Source organism: Nestor notabilis, unplaced genomic scaffold (assembly GCF_000696875.1).
Source record: "Nestor notabilis isolate BGI_N333 unplaced genomic scaffold, ASM69687v1 scaffold6283, whole genome shotgun sequence".
Lineage (NCBI taxonomy): Eukaryota > Metazoa > Chordata > Aves > Psittaciformes > Psittacidae > Nestor > Nestor notabilis.
This window is the reverse complement of record NW_009922274.1, coordinates 5,689-23,376: the sequence shown is the minus strand read 5'-3', so window position 1 is coordinate 23,376 and position 17,688 is coordinate 5,689. Positions and strand designations below refer to the sequence as shown.

Sequence of the window (17,688 nt, the reverse complement as noted above, 5' to 3'; positions counted from 1 at the left end):
TGATATCTGAAATACACATATAGTTATCTACAAATATTTTCCAGTACATCTTGAATGCTTTAATTGTGGGGAATATACTGCTGTTGGCCACAATATATTCTAACAACTAAAATAACTTTAAATCTTCTGACTGGTAACAAGCAATCTTTTTTTTTCCCGAACTGCAAATATTGATGCATTATTGCAAAATTGTATTTGTCATCATGGAAAAACAGCACCACTTAAAATATAATTATAATTTCTAGACTTAGCCAGCAGCAGCAGACCGGAATGAAAATCTATAGCTTTAGAAGCTTATAAAGCTACTGGGATTTGCTGTCACACATGATACCATCATCTAACATGTTTCTGCCATTAGTTGACTAAAACAGGAATTGTCAACATGCAGAAATTAAACTTATTTAAACTGAACAAAACCCAGACAATTCCTAAATGCAGTCATGTGCTTGTATAAAGCTTGCCTTTGTTATGTTCCTATGTTTTAATTCACCTCTCTCTCTTAATACAGAAGCCAAATTTAAAATTATACGAGTTCTGTACCTGGTGAATAAAGGTCAGTTTTCTCGATCACCTCCTTAGAACTCTATGTATAAACCAGGCCTGAAGGACCAGCGTTTTCTCCAAAAACCTGTGTTGCTGCAAATCACTACACACGATACTCTTTTTGCTCAGGCTCTGAACAAAACTACAGATTGCAACACAGTGCCTAGAACAGATCTGGACTTGTGACCAACCACAGCTTCTGATAGACCATTCCTCCTCCCATGACACCATTAAAAGGAGGTAAATCTATTCTGCTTCAGTTCACAAATATTCAAGATGCACATTTGCAAGCCTGTAAGTAATGAACTGTCTCTTGGGAAGTTCTGTATCATGCTTTTGGTCACCCTCGAGTAACTCAGCTGCCACATCTCTCAGGGTGAGCACCATTTGTCAAGCAGATCATTCAAAGTTCAGAGCCATGGATGAAGTCCTCACCTAATTCAAAACACACGTACTTCATCAATATTAATGCACTGCTTCTCACTTTCTGTTTTCTGGGTGTTCAGCCCTGATTATTTGTTTTAATGAAGCTACCCTTTATTACCCAGTGATCACTATCACAGTGTCCCACATGTGTGACTGAGAATGTTTTGTAGCATAGGGGCATTGTCAGCAGTGCAGTTAGCCTGTTGGATATAAATAAAATACCTTCATTGCCATAAGTTCCTGCATCAAGACTGCATTTTCCAGGTCTAGCCTCTGGCTGTCTCCTCGAGGTTTAACATCATAGCTAAGGGGATCAACGTGGATGCTTTCCAGCTCCAGCATTGTCAGTTTCACTGCTGCCCTGTCGTTTTTCAACTGCTGTATGTAATCCTTCAGCCGTTGCTCATCCTCCTTTGTAAATTCCGTATCGCAACTGCTTGCAGTTGAGCTGGTAGTACTGGAAAGAAAAAGAACAGTATTTAAAAAAAGTTTGGAACAAAATCTGTATTTTGTTCCAGATCTGTACAGAACAAAATCTGTATCAACTCACACACATCCCCACCCCACCCTGAGCAGTTCATCAACACATCTGAGCCTTACTTAAAAGTTCAGAGAAAGGACACACAGAGCATGGACTGGATGTTGCAATGCTCAGAAGATGCAGAGGGGTGTGACAAATTCAGAAAATAAATTAATTCTCTAAGCTGCATGAGAAAATTGAATCATGTGACTATTTCCCTGCAAAGCCAGGTATGTAGTGACACATAAGTGAAGTACTGTTTCTGGAATCATGTCTTCTGAAACCAGGGTTTTAATAGAAAAAAAGAAAATAAATAGCTACTGAAGATTTCTCAGCAGTACCCTAGCACAGCAAGCTTCTCTGCTGCTCAGACACTAAGTCTTCCATCTTCTTTGGGAAGAAGCATCTGCTAAAAAAGAAAGAAGCAGTCCAGACTTCATTGATCTTTGCTGATAGCAATATGAGTTACTATCTTAGACATTTTTAATGGACACTTGTAGGAATCAGCTGGAGCAGAATTGCACTGGTAATTGTCAGGAGTATACTGACATTCTTTCAGTTCATGTTAAGATGCATTCCTCAGTTCACTGACATTTTTTCAGGGCTGTAGGACTTAAAACTCCTAAGTAAGTAGAATTTTTAATAAAAAGTCATCATCAGACTTGGCAGAACTTCTCCTACCTCCAAACAAATGACTGCCGATTGGTTTGCCCCACAAATCTTTACACAGAGATCACACAAAGGGAGAACTAATGCCTTAGAGCAATGGTGGCTCAGTGCTGCCTACCTACTTACACACATGCCAGTCCTGCAGGGGGCCAAGACTGATACCACCATTCCACATTCCAGGGCTGAATATAATTGCAATAACACTAAAGGAAAATAAAATGCCATGTTGTTTCTATAACCTCACTCAAAGCTGCCTGCTGTCTCCTGAGGTCCTGTAATCAGCTGCCTGGTGAGGGATAAGTCATCCATTAACTGTGCTTGTCTGGAATTCTAGATGATCTCAGTTATCAGCAGGGGAATAAATCACTTTCTGTATCAAATTGCACTGCTGTTCAACATTTTTGTAAGAAGAAAAAAAACCCCACCTGCTACATGCTGTAGGAATCAGGATGTATATTATGCATGTGAAAAAGGGGAAACCTGCCAAGACAGGCTTGATTTTTCTCTCTTCTTTTGGTTCTACTGCAGCTAAAGCTGAATTGATTTGTAAGTGCCTCTAATTGCCAATCTTCCCGCAAATTCCAAGCACAGCCTTGGAGGAGATAGAGAATTGGCAGGTCTACAAAGACTTTTCAAAATCCTTCCCTCTCATGAAATATCACATTACAGTTCTTTACCACAGTTTTATCTATCAATTTCCCATTTTTTCCTTCCTCTTCTTAGGGATAATAGGTGCCATATTTACCACAAGTGTAAACTGGTCTTTGCTTTTGTCTTTTTTGCCATTACCATCTGCAGTGAAGCTAAAACCACCCAGTGCCTATACCACATAAAACCCCTTCCAGACTGAAATAAATTTGTGTTGGCATACTTAGCTTTTCATTAGAGAATCTTGAAACAGTAAAGCAAGATTTGTTGAGCCTAAAGATACTTTTCTGAAGTAGACAGTGATATAAAAATCACAGGGATAACGATATGAGAAATACTTAATTCTGTACCAAAGTCATATTGCAAGTTTCCTCAGCACCCAAAGCAATTGCACAGTTTTTCTGGATTAAATATAAACCAGCTACTGTTGGAGGAAGAGCAACTTTTAAAACCTACACAGGCCTCAAATTTTAGGACACAAAGAGCTCATCTGAGTTTTCTTCGCTTGCCAAGGGAAAAAAACCTACAACCTAGCACTCCTGCTAGGAATGAAACCTGAGCGGAAGTGCAGAAAGTCTATTGTTATGTTCTGTTGGACCTCATACTCATTGAATACTCACAGATTTTGGACCTTAAAGATCCACAGCTATGCACATACGTTTTAGGCAGGGAGCAGTCCAAACGGAGCAAGGCAGTCTGGGTTGTTGCCAGTGATACTCAAGCTGCTTTTACGTCAGTCCTGGCTGCCTCCCTGCCTGTCTGCAGCTGAGTTGGCTCCTATGGTGAATTGCTAGCAAGTTGCTCTTCTCTTTTTTTTTTTTTTTCTTTTCTTGTAAGAAGGTGAGAGGAGCTTAGCAATGAAGCTGTCTCAGCCTCTCAGCCAGCACACAATAAACCTTTTCTCTCCTCTCCCCCTCCCTCTTAGCAACAAGATTCTACCCAGAAGACTGGAAGCAGAAAGCTGGGGTACGAAGCCCACTGTGGACTGTTGTAAAAATAAAGCTGAATGATGAGGGACAGAAACACACTGCAGTGACTCTGAACTTCCACAGAACAGCTCAGCCAGGGTGTGTTCGTCAAAGCCCCACCATACAGCTCTCCATAATGCTAGTCCATTGCTGCACTATTTAAGTCCCACAGCTGGTGAGCATATGATCTTGAGTTTCAGATATTGCTCTCTCCTCGTAACAGCAATCAGGACAAATGAAAACAAACTGACAGAATGCATATGTAGTATAACGCATCCATCCAAAAACCACGTGAAACTCTTGCAAAAGATGTGCAGTGTCTCATGTCTGAAGCATATAGGTAAGGACAGAGAAAAGATCATGATTTCTTCACACCTGGAGGGAACACAACAACAATCTGCTCATTCTCACTGCTGTTGTATTCATAACTTGCTTCATCCCTCCAGTCTTTTACAATATTGTCATGCCCTGATGATGTCAATTTTCATATACAGCCTGTGGAAAATATGCAGGTCGATACAGCATAATGTGCAGTTTTATTTGCTGGCATGCATGTATGTGTTCACATGCACATGTGTGTATATGAAACTCAGTAGATGGATATAAATGAGGCTTCCAACAGTGCCTATGTGTGAGTAACTTCTGTACATTACAAAATTTTGTCCATAAAACTCTATAAGCTTCAGTTCATCTGTTAAAAATCAATTCAATAAATAAATCTGCAATTCAGCAATTGTGCAGACAATACAAAAATTGACAGAACTATAACGCTGTCAGAACAAAATCCATAAAACTTGCTTGAATGTCTGCATGCAACCGTACACTTTAAAGAATGCCTTTGATACAGATTATATGCAGGCCACCATCTTCTAGGTGAATGCTGTGGCCTGAGACATGAAAGAGCACAAAGCCAAAAGATACTAACTTCCTGAGAAACTGAAAATACTCCTACAAGCCAAAAGACAAACAACAGTGTATTTGGCTAAAGTTAGAACCTTTGGTGAAACTACTCTGCTTCCTTCTGAGGATAGTTCAGTCTGGCAATTAACTGCTAAATAACATAAATATATCCCAACAGATATCTTAAAATAACTTATTTGCACACTTCAGCCAAGATAATCTTGTCTGTCAGCTACTTATCTGAAATCTGATGTTTCTGAGGTATCCGAATTCTGCTGAGAGATACAGTCCTACATTTGGCTGAATTCAGATATTCTGTGACACTGTGTAATACTGAAATGAATTCCCTCTGCATGTAAGACACCACATCTTTTCCCCCATTAATCCAGATGTGAGGTTGGGCTTACTAGCACTGCAGAGAATAAAAGCCACTGTTTTCAACTGGTATTACAAGCAAAGTCCTTTTCTTTTGTTTCCTTCTTTATAAGGTGTAGTCAAACCTTGTTGTCAATGTTTGTTAGCTTCTGACCATTAAAATAATCATGACTTCCAACTACACTGCAGACCTATTTCTATTTTCAAAAAAATGAATTGGTTACATTGTGCTGCTGCCAACTAAATAATTTCAGATGTTTGCTATTATTTTTATCCACTTCAGCAGTAACAACCTCGGTGATGCTCTTCCATTGCATTTCATTCATTTACATTTGAGTTGCTCCCTTTTACATTCCTAACCCATTTGTCACTAATGGCTCACTAAGTATTTATTCTCAGTAATACATTCATCAATTTGACATTCAGAATCTCATTTGAAATGCCAAAGCTAAAGATGGGTCAACAACTGCGTTATAAGTTCCTATTCTACAGGATTCTCAACAGCAAGTAGAATTACTCATTTGTCACAAGTCTCAGCCAAGAAGAGTTTTCACCATGCCACTACCTCTCTGCTCAGTTAGTTTCAAAGGGAAAAGGCAGCAATACATACATGCAACTAAAAGCATGCAACACTGAAACAGCCATGGCAGAAGACCAGTCTGCAAATTCAGAGTATGTTTGAACCACATAATGTAAAAATGTTTTCATTTCAATGTAGTGGTCCCCAAATGGAGGTTCAAACAGCGCTCATTAGGGATGCAGGCTTGTTCTACTCACCAGTTTTATAGACATTAAGCCTGCAGGAATAGAATCATAGAATCAACTAGATTGGAAAGAACTTTTTAAGATCATCAAGTCCAACCACTAAATAGCTAGAAATATGTAGTCTGCTTTCTATTTGTGCTTGGATTGCTACTGTAATGGAACATGAAAGGAAATGGAAATCATCAATAGCAAAGAATCAAGAAAGCTAGAGGTCTGCACCAAGGCGATGTGCGCCAAAAGCACCAGGGAGCCAAGTGGCAAGGGAACACACATGAATGTGTTCAGAGAGCTGGCAAAATAGGCAGAAAAACTCCAAAAAAAAGGAGTATGGTCCTGGAGAGAAAGAAAAGGAATCCAGAATGATAGGGAGAGGAGAATTACAGGCAAAATCATCAATTTTTAAACCCAGAGATAGAACATTTACTGATATAAATAAAGTGTGTGCCTCTTAAACCAACACAGATTTTCCACCTATGGGCTGTCACAGTGTCATGTGTCTCTAAACTGAAGAGGGTATGCCTCTGTTGTGAGACAGGGTCCACAGGAAAGAGCCATCTGAAAACACCTTTACCACATACCACTTAACACAACAGAATGCAAGAGGAGATTTGTATTTTATGGAGAAGCTAAAATTAAAAAAATATTTTCACTAACATGTATGTTTAGACAAATTACATTGGGTGTGAGGGGAGTGGAGAGGGATGACAATGTCTACATGATGATCAGATCAGACTGCCCATTTGACAAGTTCCTGATCTGCTGTGTACACTTTGGGTGACTGAGTACTTTTCTCTCTCATGTTCTACATGTATCAAAGCAGGTAACAGTAGTTACCTTATTCACTGTAGTATCTTGCTCTCCACCAGGAAAAATAAATAAATCCTATAATGATAATAACTTCTATCTGAAATGTCTCTCTTGCACACAGAAGAATCTACATTTGCATTTTTACATTTCATGACACAGTTTATACTCATGAAATTTGAAATCCTATGCTATTTTAATCATATCCTGCTTAAACTTTATCTACTCAGCCAACATGTTATGTGCACATGTACACACAGTGCCAGCTGAACACAAAATGTTCAAGGCAAACAATGAGCATGAGGGATGATTTTCTTCCCCAAACACACACACGTCCCTTCCTTATCTTTCCCCTTTAAAAACCAAAAAATGTGTTTAACAATGCAAGGACTGTAGAGACTATATTTCTACAAGCACTTTCAGTGAAAGACTAGGAGAATAGACAATAAAAGAGGAACCATTTCCCCCCATCAATGCTGGAAACTAGCTAAACTTAAATAAAAAATAAAAAAAGATGCTTTGACTACATACCAGGTATCTCACAAAGAAGAAAATCACCGAGGTGTAGTTATGAACAAAGAAAACGGCCCTTTCAAATAACAGCGTGGACAACAAGCTCAGCCTAGGTAGAGGTATTGCTTTGTGTGGTCACAACCTGTTCGCATGCAGGTGTAGATAATGGAGTAAGTGCATGCAAACTGAGGTGAGGCAAGTCAAGAATTTGAAACAGCTTTGTGTTTCATGAGTGACCATGTTACTAGTGCAGATGCCACCACATTAATTTCTATGTAAAAATACAGCTTTCTTGCACTGAAAGTGCATCATAAAGCTTCGTAGAATAAAACCTAAAAACTCACCTCACATTTGGACCCTGTTCCCTCAGGTTATCTTTTTGCTCACTTTTCAGCTATTCCATGCTAGTCATACAGCAGTAAATAGCATCCTTTGGAGAAGGCATCAGCAAGAAGAAATTATATGGTATTAAAATAAACTTCTGAAGTGTCAAGAATGACAGCATTTGAATAAAGAACTGGCTCAAAAACGGAATTAAGTTTTAGAGTGAATCTGAGGAACCAAAATATCTTTTAAAAAGAAAAATTCTCATCTATTTTTATCGAGGATGCTTGCCAAATTCGTGTCCATACACAAGCACAAGCGCACATACTCACTGCACAGAGCACAGTTATACTGCAGGCAGGCAATGACTCAAAATGAAGCTGCTAAGCAGATGCATTTGAACTGGAACACTTCTGCAACAATAGCTCATTTAAGTTTAATTATTTTACAGTCCCCAGAAAAACTGCAATATCTACCCTTTCCTGGAAGAATCCACTCTGTGATGAAGTTCATTTGCCACTCCACATGTGAAAGAACAGAATGGGGAATTTGGAATGGGGGAAAAGCAGAATGAGAAAGGAGAGGAAATTGTTTAAAACATAATGACTGGATTTGCAACATTTAGAAAAAATTCTTGAGTACTCAAAAATGCTCATGATAGCATATTTCTGATGTCTGGTCCTCAGTGTGTCTGCACTGTCTGCATACAACAGATATGAATAAGAAGTACACAACTTGAATTCCAAAAAACCAGCAATAAAGTCACTGAAGTAGAACAAACATAATGGTTTTGGCCTTTATGAGGAAGATGAAAGTTCAGAATCACTCCTTTGCAAAAGATTTATACAGAGTTGCTCAAAGTCTAAAGCCAATTAGAACCACTGACATATGGTGACTTACAAATCAAAGCAAAGAAGCCAGTGGACTGAGGTGAGGGAGGTAGTTCAGCAAACTTGGGGATTAGGAGAGCAGATGAGTTGCAGTTACCTTGTGTGGCTGTTGGATGACAGGCTTTCCCAGGGCTGCACGCTACAGCCAGTGATAGCATAGGCTCCCCCGCAGCTCCCATCTAGTTTCATCAGCAAGGCTCTTGCTGCATTCTCAGCTGTCTTCCGGCAGTCATGAGCTCTCTTAAGCATCTGAGTGATGTTTTCATCACCCGTCTGGTCCCCTAGTTTTCAAGCAAACAATCTGTTTCAGAGCTTTCAGGAGGGTGATAAAAATAAAGCCAAGAGTAGAGATGCTTCTATGTACTCTCAGTTTATACCAAGAAGATGACAAGGGATTACAAAGCTGTGGTGTAAAACCAATTTTACTTCCGTATGAGCATCACTGGTAACTGGGCTAGTGGCCCAAATGCATTTCCCTCCCAGGCACAAGCTCCAGGTACTCATTGCTCTGGGTATATGTCTTAAGTAATGTTTTATCTTAGCTAGTTTGTCTGTTTGTAAGAGTGTGCACTGTGCATTAGGATTAGGTTAGGATTCTCAAAATAATTCACTGGAAAAAAACTTAGCCTTAATTACAACTTTTACTCCAATCGGTCCAGTGCTGTTTGACAGTGCAGCCATTTCCAGTGCTTCGTCTCACAATCACCTTCAACTCAAGCCTAATGGTTTGCCAGAACAGCTTCTTACAGGTTGCCTTTCCAGCTGAAGAATTGCCTTACAGCTTAGAAGCAGCCTTTCAGAGTTTGCTGTCATGCATACTAAACTCAGTGAAAACTAGCACTGGTGTTTATTAATTTGCTAATAACTTCTAGTGATTATACAGCATCTGTGCAGCTGGTAAGCCATCTCTTTAGCAGAGGCAGGACATAAACTACCACTGTCACCCTATTTACAATCCTAACTCCAGCAGAGTCAAATCATTAAAATAAGACACATTAGTGGCTACACTGAAATTCTGACCAAATCTGCAATTTATTCATAATTTACTAAATGCAAGGCAAAGATGTCAGAAAGTATTAATAAGCCCTCCTTCCCCCTGGCTTGCTGTATGTCAGATTTTAATTTTATCCTTCTTTGAGCCAAAGACCAATTACCCGTACTTCATACTTGCTAACTGAAGTGCGATGCACTAGAAAATAACAATGTGAAAGAAAGGAAGGGAGAATTTTCTGTTAAGAGCAGCTGTATATGCTCAGCTCTAAGTGATGCAGAAGCAACTCCCATGAACTTTCCACTCCCAGATGTTGATATAAAACTTGGCTGATCTTCAAACAAAAAAATCTGCTATCTAGCCATTTTAACCAAATTTCATGGTGAAGGAAAGGTATACAAACCAAAGTCAAGTTCCTCCAAGTTGCACCATGTAATAGGAAATGGTCACTATTTCTATCACAGGGCTGTAACTCTTAATTCCATAACTAGGAGCTGTAGACAGACATCTGATAAAAACTAAATCACACTCTCTTTCATAAAATGCATGTGACATAAAACCATACTCAAACCCAAAGTATTTCTCCCTTCTAAGATTTCTTTCTGACACCTACGTGAACAGACATTCCGAGACAAAAATCCCTTTTGCTGGTCACTTAATCTCTGCCAGCAGGGAAAGCTCCCTAGTACATTATGGAAAGGAATGATCAGAGTCTGGAAAAAAGGTGGATGAAAATGTCAGACATCCACTCTAATGTTTACTGTATCACACACACTGCACAGGCCAAGACACACACACAAGGGCCTGCTTCTTACACTGGGACATGGTTAGCAGCACAGCAACTGTAGATGAGAGCATATGAAATAAGAGGTTCACCACCTCAAGCCAGATGGTCACTTTGTCTCCACAAGCTTTGTCTTTACACTTCAGCGATTTCTGAGAAGCTACTGCTGTAATACTGTCTCAGCCAGGCAATTAGAACACCTCAGCATAGCATGAAGAGCTATTTTTCTCTCTCTGAAGGTTTCCCTCTCTTTCTCCTTGAAGATTACTATTGCTACCTTCTCCTATTGATAAAAGGAATGGGGCTATAAAACCCAGATTAACATTCATTGTGTAAACACCTTTCTATCTCAAAACCATAGCCAGCAGCTGTACCTACTATAGTGGCTCATTCCATTACTTGGTAAAGCAGTGTATCAAAAACCACCAATACGTAGCTGCAAGATTAACTATCCACAAAGTAAGAAAAAACCTGGAACATATACGCTAATTCCCCTGAAAACACAGTAAAACATTAGATGGTGTTTTAAAATTTCAGAGAAAAAGCAAAATGTGGACTGAATAACTGGAGCCATTTTTGTGGACACTACTCAGTGCTACCTTTATATTGTCTTAATCCCAGTTTTTCATATACGATACTCAGCTTCTAGGGGGTAAATGTTTCTGGTTCGAACACTATGTGTCCTTGCAGTTAACACAGCTGTAAGGCTCTAGGACACATATACTCATATTTAATATTGTTTAATAATTCCACTCTGTTCAGTTGCATGCCTGTAGGTGAATTACCTTTGCCAGAAGAGACATCCCTTTGTGACAACATACATAGGTGAATTTAAACTGCTGGTGAACTTCATGACTCAATTCCAGTCTCTTTTTTTTTTCCCCTATTTTTTTGGTGTGTTAAGTTATTTAGTTATTTAAAATCAAGGAAAGACTGGAAAGCATTGCTAAGTGATGGGTCACGAGCTGATTCACTGTTACAACTAAGTCAAATGGTAATTGACATGAAAAAGAAAAAGTGATTCACTGACATCTTACCAACAGAACCAACACCTGCAGCTCTGAACTGTCCAAGAATGAGACTCTGCTCGCTTTCTGCCAGTGTCAACAGCAGCTCATATGCTTCTATGCACTGTTCACTAAAAGAGAAAACAAACCACAGAAATCTCACAAAATATATCTTCAGTGTAGAGGGGAAGAACACCTGCAAAAGAGGTAGGTGATGAGCTGCATGATTCCCTATACTTGTCTAGCAGCAGGGATATTAAATGACGTAACATGCACAGCTTCTATCACAAACATCTAACATTCTCTCGTCTCTTCTGACGGTCCCAGGTTGGCCTCAAGTAACGTACCACGTTAAAAACAGAACAGAATCACCTGATGTGAAGTAAGCTCCAGAAACATGCTTTGAGCAGTCAGCAATATGAACAGTAGCTGACAGGATCCTTTTAAGAAACTCTGTTCAGGCCTTCTTACTATACAAAATACAGTATTCTAAACTCTACTAATATAACTATACTATGCAAAGTATACTAAGAAGAAAAGACAAGAAAATACTTCTTGCTCTGTCCTAGCTGTAAGATTTTCCTCCTTACAACAGCTTCTCAATACAGTTGTGAGTCACTCATTCCTGTTGCATTCTAATGCTTCTGAAAATATATATATTAATATATCTACTTGCAATTAACATTTCCTTGTAATTTGCTCAAGGCTGATAGTAACAGAAAAATTCTTCAAAAGGCCCAAAATTTGTCTTAAGACCAGAACTGCCTGTTCAAAATTAGTTGCAGTTAGAGGAGTTAAATGACACCATCTTTTACATATAGGTTAGAGCAAATTTAGATACTCATAACCAAATACCAAGCAATTCACCCACAGCTCCAACTGATGTAATTAAGTCACTCTGAACTATGTGGAGTACTCCTTGGTCCACTGCTCTTGTGAAAGCTGTCAGCCTAATAGAGAAAATTTGTATCTTAAGACTGCATGCAGCAGAAACAGTCTGAGCCTACACACAACCGCTAATTCAAAGGTTAATTCAGTATTTAAACATGAAAAGATAAATCTGTACATATCTATTAGATCGAGTTGACTACTGCTGGTAAACCAGGGCTGAAATACACTTTCATCAGTCATTTCAGCTTGGTAGTTTTTCACGTAGTTTAACCAAGAGGGCATTTTTTCAAATAGGAAACAAACCTAAACAGTGTTACTATAGCACAACAACAATTTCACTCTCCAAGACTTCTATCAAACCTCATCACCCCCTCTTTTTGTCTAAAAACACCCTCTGCGTAGGTACATACCTGTACTGCAATGCAAGCCTGAGGGCTGTAGCATTGGACTCATACTTCCCAACAAGCATGCTCATCCTTTCAGCATTGCTCTTGCACTCTTCCAGTGTTATTGTCAACAAGTCATTCTGGGATTTCAAGTGCTCAATGCGGCTGCAGAAAAGGAAGTAATTTGTAACCTTCGAAATTAGCTTGCAGACACTCGCCTGAAAACTCTAGAACAATCATAATTTAAAACAACAAATACCATCTGGTCTACGCAAGGTTTTTAATGAAGATGTCAAAATCTCTAAGTTCTGTGTTCCATATCAAAAGCCAACAGGACAGTTAATTTCTCTTAGGACAGCCTCTTCTCCTTCTCCTCTCCTCCCCTCCCCATAAAATGTAATTATAACCCTGTACAACAGCAGCAAGCAGAAAACTTTTTACCCTTATTTTGCAACCACAAGACCGCATAGGCCAGTTTCATATTAACTTTTTGCTTAATATTTCTTCCTCCATTCCTCACTTCCTGCTGCCACATTTGCTTCTTGTTTTAAGTGGCATATTCATTAGTGCAATGTGCAGGTGTGTGTGTGGATTATGCAGCTGCATAAATGCCCCCTTTCTTTGGAACATCCTGAATAACCATTTCACTTGAAGTAATATTCTGGTTGTGATGAGAGAAGTAACTTCCAAAATACGAGACAATGAAATCTCCAAAATTTCTGGCAATAGTCAAACAGAAGCTCATATCTGAAATTAACTGCAATATTCTTCTCAATGAGGTTAACTCTGAACCTGAAAATGAGGCTTCAGAATATCAGTATTACTGTTTATTCTCACTGCTAACAAGCGCACTACATGTCAATGTACTATGCTAATTGTTGAAGTTCAACACACACTGAAAACAGGCAGGCAAATGATTTCAAAATTTGGACAGGTAGCTAATGAAGAAAGTGCCATCCAGAACACTAAAATCACTGACTTCTTAACAAACACAATATGGGCTAGTATATCATTTATTCAGTGATCAGAATAAAGCCCTGACTTTCCCAGCTGCTAGAATCATAGAATAGTTAGGGTTGGAAAGGACCTTAAGATCATCTAGTTCCAACCCCTCCTGCCATTGGCAGGGAAACCCTGCCCCAAAACATTTTACCCCACACCCCAAGACTCCATCCAACCTGACCTTGAACACTGCCAGGGATGGAGCATTCACAAGCTCCTTGGGCAACCTGTTCCAGTGCCCCATCACCCTTGCAGTAAAGAACTTCTTCCTTATAGCTAACCTGAACTTCCCCTGTTTAAGTCTGAAGCCACTACCCCTTGTCCTACCACTACAGTCCCTAATGAAGAGTCTCAGAAGCTTCACATCCTGTATCATTTTTGATACCTCCTATATGGATACATGTTGTTAAGGCATACTGGCGCAGTGCACATTAAAAATAAAGTAAGGAGATTAAAAAAAAAGAAAAAAGGAATTAGATTTTGCAGCACTACAAAAACATGAGCTACAAATAAACGATTGTACTGATTAGACCGAATCGGAGGTAGCTGTGGGGAAGAGAACTTGGAAGGAAACATGCTGAGACAGAATTCACACATTCCTCATCCACAGTTTTTATTTGCCAAAAAAGGACATAAAGCTTGGATTTTTACAGAGCTTAGTGCAGTATTTTAACTGCAGTCAGAAATGTCCAATCTTTCTTCTGCAGACAAGAAGTCTATTTATTGGTATATATGCCACATCACCGTACATCAGTACATTCATTGATAAAGTTAATGCTGTAATTCTGTTTCTTCAGGACAAAATGAAGCAAACTAATTCCAGAATGATGGAGAGTAAGTTAGCGGAATCTTTTTTTTCAGCAGTGATGTGCCTTATGAAAAAAGATGCTATGTCTACTTGGTCACCCATGAAGAAGGATACTACAGTGCAAACTGTCACAGGTGAAGGTGCCATGCTGATCTAATAATGCATGACCAAACTGTCATACTAATAGAAAGAATCCTTAGTATACAATTCAATCTTCATCAATTACATTTCACAGTAGCTGAACTACATTCCATACATGCAGATGCCATAGTTGAGCTGGGAATTAACTAAGAAAAGGATAAAATTTTCTTTTTGGGGCGGGGGGAAGTGGTTTTTTTTTGGGGTGTTTTTTTTTTTAGCAAAGCTAATAACAGACAACACATTTGAGCCTGTATAACTTTTCACCTTACCTATTTAATCTTTCTGTCTCCACTTCAAACTCTCGGATTTTACTCTCAGAGATAGCAGATCCATGTGAATAAAGAGTCTGGAAGATTTCCTGGATGTTTGAGCAGTCTTGGAGGGAATGTGCCAAATGTTCAGCCACAGTACTAGACACCTGAACACGGCAGTTAATACATCACTGTGAGTAGGCAACAACTGGATTCAGTCTGCATTGAGAGCTGTGTTTGTTTGCATGCACTCACTTCAAGGCAATCATTATTCAGTTTTTATCATGAATTTTACATTGAATAGCATATTTACAAGTTTCCACTTCAAGAAGCTATTTTGATTTAAAATTCTACTAACCAAAGGGTGATTCCCACTGTTTCATCATACACTTAAAATGCCTAATATGCAAATTTTTCATTTTCTCAAAAGCTTAGCAAAAGGCAAGAGCTAAGTTGTTCAGTGAAACAAATATTAACACATAGTAACAACAGCATTATGGATTGACATTGGCATCACAAAGCAGAACCTGGTTCTCTGTTGACTGGAAGTTATGAAACGCAACTGAACAGTGTTCCCTTGAAGAATAATATTTTGGAGGAATCCAAAATTATCCTCTTGAGGTTACTCAGAGAATGATTTCTAGCCACCAGTTATGAGAAAATGAGATCTTAATAGTGGGTGAAATATTCTCTGTTGAAATATTTTTCTCAAAATAAAAGTATTTTCAGTTAACTAATATATTAATGTAGCAAGAAAACAATGCTTTTAATGGAAAATCGGTCATTTTCAGAACGTATCATGCATGTACATAATTATTAGTCCTTACCCCTATGCTGCTGATTTCTGATCCTAAGACAGGCCTATCAGATGATGAAGACTCTGATCTTGTCTTTGACAACTTCACTCTTTCAGCAATCTGTAAGTCAAAATGCTGCACAGGTTACAAACTCAATAAAGATTACATAAAATGCATTTGTTCACTAGCTACACTTGCAAACCTGCAATAAACTTATGTACAACAAACGTGTAAAACTGACACCCGTGTTGTAACAGCAAATTACCATAATTAGCACTTAATTTCTTTCTGCAACTCAAGTTCTTGGGCCTGCTTAGGATACCAGAAAACTCTGGAGATACCAGGTGTCTCCTGGTTCATCACACACTTGTACAGCAGCTCTGCAAAAGCTGTGCTTTTCCCCACTAATCACAAGTACTACTGCAACACACAATAGCTCACCTTGGCTATAGGAATGTCATTGCTACTGCTGCTTGTGCTCAGCTCTCCCGTGCTGGGGTTAATGGGTCGATTGGCAGAAATGAGGCGACTTGGGCTGGATGGGCCTGTGGCCTGTATGCTTTGCAAACGTGTCTGCAGTTCCCGAACCTACAGTAAAACATAGTATTCTGGTTTTACCACTTTTATGTTTTAAATAGTTTGGAGATTTTCTCATTGTCTAGCCAAGCCTAATTGATTCTGGCTTGAGCACTAAAGTTGTATTTTGTCCTGTGGTGGCTGCAAAGTTTTCATGTCAGAAGCAGATGAATGGAGCTTGTTTTAAAATTAAATTGTCATTTTTTTAAAACTATCTGCACTGTGGAAATATGCAAATGTAATACTGTAGAGTAATTACTCAAACTTTCAGCTTGTTTTATATAACCCCATCAGTGCAGCTGTACTATATGTATAGAAATTATTCTCTCTAGGGTGAAGCTAATGCTCCAGCCTATGATTCTGATGTCAAAACAAATCAAATTAAGATCCTGCTGTTAACGGAAAGCTCCAGTGTTTAAAACACTCCTGACATAAATATATCACATGATGACTTTGACATAAGGGTCAAAGAAATTCAAATGTTAATTGTGCTTTCAAAACTATAGTTTTACGTTAAGCTACCAAATAGCAAGTAATGTACAGACAAGAAAATACCAGCAAAGTACCCAACCAACAGTCTGCAAAATTGCTCTGTAAACATACACTGCAAACACTGCACAGTCCTCAAGCACATTGGATACTTGTAGAATTGACATCAAAAGATTTTCAGGACTAAAGGGTAAAAAATACCTGCAGTACCAAACTATAGCTGAGCTAAAGATTATAGTATTTACCTTGGAATAATTCTTAACGGACAAAGAAGAAATGGTCTGCCTAAGAGAAAATAATTATGCCACAAGGTAAAGTGCCAGAGCTCATTTTTCCCACAGAATCTCAAACCAAGAGTGTGAGATGAGAGCAGAGGGAAACAGCCACCTGAACAGGAGACTTCCCCGAATATGGAGTGTTTACTTTAACATGCAGGTTTCTGTGAAGATTTTGTTGTAACAGTCCACCTACAAGACAGAACTAGTGAAATTTTACCAAAGGTCCAGTGCAATGAGGTATTGCTTAAAAGCAAACAAACAGGAAAACCACTAGGGATGTATTCCCCGTAAAAATCAAATCCCTGCCTCAAAATCCCACTTAAAAATAACTAAAATATTCTTCTATGCCCACAATCTAGTTCTGGAAGATTTCAGTCCAGAAGCAAGTAACATTCCAAATTTAAGGCAACCAGAGTGTTAAACCTGCTTAAAATACTAAGCATTTGTTAACTCCAAAGTTTAGAACCATGTTATGTAAGGATAACACTACATAAAATTTTAATGCAGATAGGTTCCCTTTAGTGTATGTTTTATTACTGCACACTGACTACTGGCCATGATCACAAAGCCAATTACTCTTATGGATCTGTAAAACAACATTAGCAACAGAAAGAAAAATGAACACAGCTATAACTGTAGCCAGGCAAATCCTTCCTCAGGAAAGCATTTATAAAAGAAAACTCAAAGCACAGCACAGTTATGAACCTGTGCAAATCACTGCTTTCAAACTGTATCATAGAAGCAACCACAACTTACAGACACTGTGTACTTTTTCATGCTTCTTGATGTATTTACTGATTCAGGCCTTCATTTGAGAAATTACATGCTGAATTAATTGCTATAAATGACTGCACTAACTTTAGCAATGCTGAGTACTGGATAGTAAGTCTGAGCAGAACACCACAGCAAGTTTATGTGACCTATAAAATCACCTGCGTCACA

At 38.8% G+C, this 17,688-nt stretch overlaps 1 protein-coding gene across 1 annotated transcript; it reads right to left on the bottom strand.

Annotated features, from left to right (window-relative positions):
• Positions 1-1,191: 1,191 nt before the first annotated feature.
• On the bottom strand, positions 1,192-15,991 carry LOC104403407 (colorectal mutant cancer protein; the record flags this gene model as incomplete). The annotated part of the gene is made up of 7 exons (XM_010011530.1): positions 1,192-1,426; positions 8,443-8,626; positions 11,158-11,258; positions 12,429-12,569; positions 14,625-14,773; positions 15,434-15,523; positions 15,845-15,991. Coding segments are annotated over 7 exons (1,047 nt in total), but the record flags the coding sequence as incomplete, so codon positions are not given.
• Between the last annotated feature and the right edge of the window lie 1,697 nt (positions 15,992-17,688).